At 59.4% G+C, this 4,811-nt stretch overlaps 1 protein-coding gene across 4 annotated transcripts in view; it reads left to right on the top strand.

The window, feature by feature from the left end:
- The window catches only part of SCAP (SREBF chaperone), a 50,065-nt gene that overhangs the window by 38,754 nt on the left and 6,500 nt on the right, over positions 1-4,811 (top strand). For all 4 annotated transcript variants that reach the window (XM_015616224.1, XM_015616226.1, XM_015616223.1 and 1 more), the window contains exons 13-17: positions 731-1,146; positions 2,076-2,246; positions 3,024-3,219; positions 3,959-4,074; positions 4,159-4,744. In XM_015616224.1, coding sequence (XP_015471710.1) covers positions 731-1,146; positions 2,076-2,246; positions 3,024-3,219; positions 3,959-4,074; positions 4,159-4,744 — 1,485 coding nt within the window. The remainder of the gene's footprint in view (positions 1-730; positions 1,147-2,075; positions 2,247-3,023; positions 3,220-3,958; positions 4,075-4,158; positions 4,745-4,811) is intronic.

Below are 4,811 nucleotides of genomic sequence, written 5' to 3'. Positions count from 1 at the left end.
GGGCTGGTACCCTGACAGGACACACCTGAGCTGGGGACACACCTGAGCTGGGCTGGTACCCTGCCAGGGACACACCACAGCCAGGCAGCCACCCCTGCCAGCCCAACACACCTCCAGGTCCTTGTTCCCACACGAGTCTGGTACTGCCCCATGGGATCCTGAAGCAGATTTCCAAGGCTGGCTGAGTCTTGAGATGATTTTACAAGCAGAAGTCACAGTTTGTTCCTGCAGATGTGGACTGAGGGCATTTGGGTGATGTTTTGCTCAAGGTTTCACTCTTTGCAACTGCTGCAGCCACAGCACTTGTGGTCCTGCTTGTCCCCTGTCTCTGCTTTGGATGTCTCTAATGGAATTACAGGGATCTCTGTGTTCCCAGCCCAGTCAGCCAACACCAGCAGTCTAAATTCAATCCCCACATGGTTTCAGAGCAGTGGGTCCTGCACAAGTGTGGACCCAAAAACCCAAATGGAGCCATTCCAGCCCTGTTTGGGGGTGCCAGATGTGCTGGTCCCAGCTGTCTCCTTCCTGCTGGGAGTTTGGGGAGAGCAGCTGGGTTCTGAGCACCACGTGGGTCATGGAAATGCGGTGTCCAGGTTCTGTGTGTGCTGGGCAGCGCTGCAAGCCTTCCCCAGGAGCAGTGCTGGGAGCGGGGCTGCAGGAAAGGTGGGGTACCCGTGGCTGGGGTGCTGGGGACACTGAAGGGAGCTGTGTCTCTGCTCATCCTGCACAGGCCGGGACAGTGATCTGGATCGGAATCCTGGTCTACACCGATCCTGCTGGGCTCCGCACCTACCTCACGTCCCAGGTCACCGAGCAGAGTCCCCTGGGGGACGCGGGCCTGCCTCCCATGCCCGTTCCTGGGGGGGTCCTGCCTGCCGGGGACCCCAAGATCGACCTCTCAGTGTTCCCATCGGAGCCCATCCAGCTGTCGGAGAACCACACGCAGCACAGGGAGCAGCAGTCGCGGCTGGAGCCCAACCAGCACAGCTGGGCCCAGGGAGCCGAGGGCAGGGGGAACGGGCAGCTGGAGCTGGGAACGGAAGCAGAGGTGACCTGGGGAGCAGAGGATGAGGAGATCTGGAGGAAGCTCTCCTTCAGGCACTGGCCAGCCCTCTTCAGCTACTACAACATCACCCTGGCCAAGAGGCAAGTGGGCTGGCATGGAGTGCCACGGGCACTGGGCTCTGGGCATGACCCCATGGGTTTGCCTTCCTCCTGTCCCTCGTGCTCCTCACTCGCATTGCTCCGTTCTGTGGGGCTCACTGCAGGCCAGAGCTCACAAACCCTCCAGGGCTGTTCCTCGGGGAATCAGGGCTGTTCTCTCTGTGCTCCTGCGTGTTTCATGTGCTTGGTGTCCTGTGTCTTCCTTCACCCCGGCACTGAAGTTGTAAATATTGCAAAACAAGAAAAGGAGGCTCAGGGGGGACCTTTACAAGAGGGGGCTCTGTCCCTGACAGGAGGGGGAAGCTGGGGAGAGAGGGGCTCTGCTCCCAGGGACAGGGGCAGAAGAGGGAACAGCCTCAAGTTGTGCTAGGGGAGGTTCAGGTTGGATATTGGGAAGATTCCTTCCCCAAAAGGGGTGTCTGGCCCTGGCCCAGCTGCTCAGGGCAGGGGTGCAGTCCCCAGTGCTGCAGGGATTTTAAAGCCCTGCGGATGTGGCACTTGGGGACATGGTCAGTGGTGGCCTTGGCAGTGCTGGGAGGATCAGTCAGACTTGATGGTGTCAGAGGGCTTTTCCAACCTCAGGAATTCCAGAATTGTCTGATACAATCATCTGTAAGTGATGGAAATAGTACATGTGAGGAAGAAGCTTCTTGGTGAGATCCCCCAGCCTGCAGCACACAGGAAATGAGATCCTTACTTAAATCCATGGCATCCACTTGATCTCATCGGGAATTCATTCCACTCTTGGCTCCTGGAAGGGTTCAAACCTGGGCAGTGACTTTAGAGGAGAATATTTCTGAGGAGATCTTTAGTTGAGAGCACCTGAAGTTAGAACGCCCCCTGAGACCTGCCCAGCCACCCGTGCCCGTCCCCTGGTGTCACCCTAAGCCGTTCCCGCTGTCCCTGCTCAGGTACATCAGCATCCTGCCAGCCATCCCCGTCACGCTGTACCTGAACCCTCAGGAGGCCCTGGAGATGCGGCACCCGCAGGAGGCGTCGCGCTACCAGCCCTTCCTGGCGGGCAGGCCGGACACGGCAGCGCAGCCGGAGCCCCGCGGCCACCAGGACGTCACCCTCTACAAGTAAAACCTTCTGCCTCCACCCCAGGGGCTGCTCTGGGCTGGTCCTTCCATGGGGAGAACGAGGAGCTCCCGAAGCTCCGGTGCCCAGCTCGGGATGCTCCGGTGCAAAATGAAACTGATCCCTCCTGGCAGTTTTCCATCAGCTGAGGGCAGGAGTGGGCTGTGCACGGAGGCCCCGAGGGCAGTACGGGGCTGAGCACTGCGTGACGAGGACAGAAGGTCAATTTGGGGCTTTAAATGTGATTTGATAGAACCCCAGAGTGGCCTGGGTTGGACAGGACCTTAAAACAAACCCAGTCCCACCCTGTGCCATGGGCAGGGCCACCCTGCACTATCCCAGCTTGCTCCAAGCCCCGTCCAGCCTGGGCTCAGACACTCCCAGGGATCCAGGGGCAGCCACCACCTTGATACCATTTGATAATGATTTATTGGGTGGTAGATCAAACTCCCTCTGGAGAGGACAGCTCACAACCCCTGCCTGAATCTGCAAGTGCTGAACACAGTGTTATCCCAGTCCCCAGCTGGTGTTTGCTTAAAATCTTAGCTGCTCGTTACTTTCCTTACTGAAAAGCCTCAAAATCTCGTTGAAATTGTCATTTTCCCATTAAAACACCCCTTCATTTCTAACAAATCTGTAATTTGTTGAAAAGCTTTCTCAGCTCAGAAATTCTTACCAACACATGAATAATCCCGATCCAGGATTTCCCAAATCTATCCATGGACTAGAAACTGGAATTTATCGTGTTACCTTTTTGTGTTTGTGTGTGTGTGTCCCAGGGTGGCTGCTCTGGGCCTGGCGTCGGGCATGCTGCTGGTGCTGCTGCTGTTCTGCCTGTACCGGGTGCTGTGCCCCAAGAACTACGGGCAGAGCGGGCCGGGCCGGCGCCGCAGGGGGGACCTGCCCTGTGATGATTACGGCTACTCGCCCCCCGAGACCGAGATCGTGCCCCTGGTGCTCAGGGGACACCTCATGGTAGGTGTAACTCAGAAATAAATACATAAAGGATAGCGGGGCGCGGAATTCCTGCGGCACGTTCTCGTCTCCTCCTGGGACTCTGTGCCAGGATCACACACTCAGCACCTCTGGCTTCCATTCCCTGCTCTGCTGGGATAGCTCCACGTTCCTCAGCTCCAAGGGACAGCTGGATGTGGCACTCGGTGCTCTGGGCTGGGTGACAAGGAGGGGATCAGTCACAGTGTGACTCACTCCAGGAGGATTTTTCCAATCAGGATGAGTCTGGGATTCTTCCTGTTCTGAGATGAAACAAAGCTCTTGGGCACCCAGATGGGTTTGAAATGCTGCACTGTGTCTCCCAGAAAAGCTTCATCTCTGCTCCTGATCCTGCCTTCCAGCTGGGATGGAACTTTCTAGGGAAGGCCAGACAGATGAGTCTGTTGGATTTGCAGCAGTCCAGTGCACACTGAGGTCTCTGGGCAGAGATTCCTGAATCCCAGAATCACAGAATGGCTTGGGTCGGAAGGGACCCAGAGCCACCCCTGCCACGGGCAGGGACAGCTCCCACTGTCCCAGGCTGCTCCTGCTCCAGCCTGGCCTCAGACACTTGCAGGAACACATCCTCGCCATCCCTCAGCTCCTGAACCAGCTTTGGTGTCAAATCCATCATCTCTGCGGTTCTTCAGCCACACCAGGTCAGGATCCAGTGGCCTCAGGGGTGCCACACTGAGCTGTGCTTGTCCTTCCTTCCTCGCAGGACATCGAGTGCCTGGCCAGTGACGGGATGCTGCTGGTGAGCTGCTGCCTGGTGGGGCAGATCCGCGTGTGGGACGCGCAGACGGGCGACTGCCTCACGGTCATCCCCAAACCCAGGTAGGGCCCTGCTCATCCCCAAACCACAGCCCCAGCTGCCGGGGAGCGCTCAGCGGAGGGGCTGAGCTCTGTCCCCCCTCGCAGGCTGCGCAGGGACAGCAGCGGCATCTTCGACTACCAGGAGGGCTGGGATCCCAGCCCCGATGGGAAGAACGGGCTGGAGGACTCCTTTGAGAGCAGCCACCAGCTCAAACGGCTGCTGGGGCCCCCCCAGCCCCCCCTGTTCTGCGACCAGCCCGACCTCACCTCCCTCATCGACACCAACTTCTCGGAGCACGCCAGGGCGGCCGAGTCGGAGCCGCGGCTCCGGGCCGTGGGCGCTCGCCACAAGGACTCGGGATACGACTTCAGCAGCCTGGTTGGGAAGGTGTACGAGGAGCACGGCAGCTCCAGCTGCAGGAACCTGAACTTCCCGGGGCTCTCGGCCCCGCACGGCCCCGCCGCCTTCTGCGGGAGCGGCGGCCGCTCCCCGGCGTGCGCCTCCGACGAGGGCGGCTGCGGCGGCCGCCGGCGCAGCCTCGGGGACCGGAGCCTTGGGGACGAGGCCTGCGCGGGATGTGACAAATCCTCACCCCTGCCCTCCTGGGGAGGGGACCTGGAGAGCTCCGTCTGGAGCCTGGAACTGCAGGGAAACCTGATCGTGGCCGGCAGGAGTAATGGGAAGCTGGAGGTGAGGAACAGGACACAGTAACAGAAGGTGGAGATGAGGAACAGGACACAGGGAAGGTGGAGATGAG

The sequence above is a fragment of the Parus major genome, unplaced genomic scaffold (assembly GCF_001522545.3).
Source record: "Parus major isolate Abel unplaced genomic scaffold, Parus_major1.1 Scaffold378, whole genome shotgun sequence".
NCBI lineage: Eukaryota > Metazoa > Chordata > Aves > Passeriformes > Paridae > Parus > Parus major.
The sequence above is the reverse complement of the archived record's forward strand: the minus strand, read 5'-3'. Positions and strand labels throughout refer to the sequence as shown.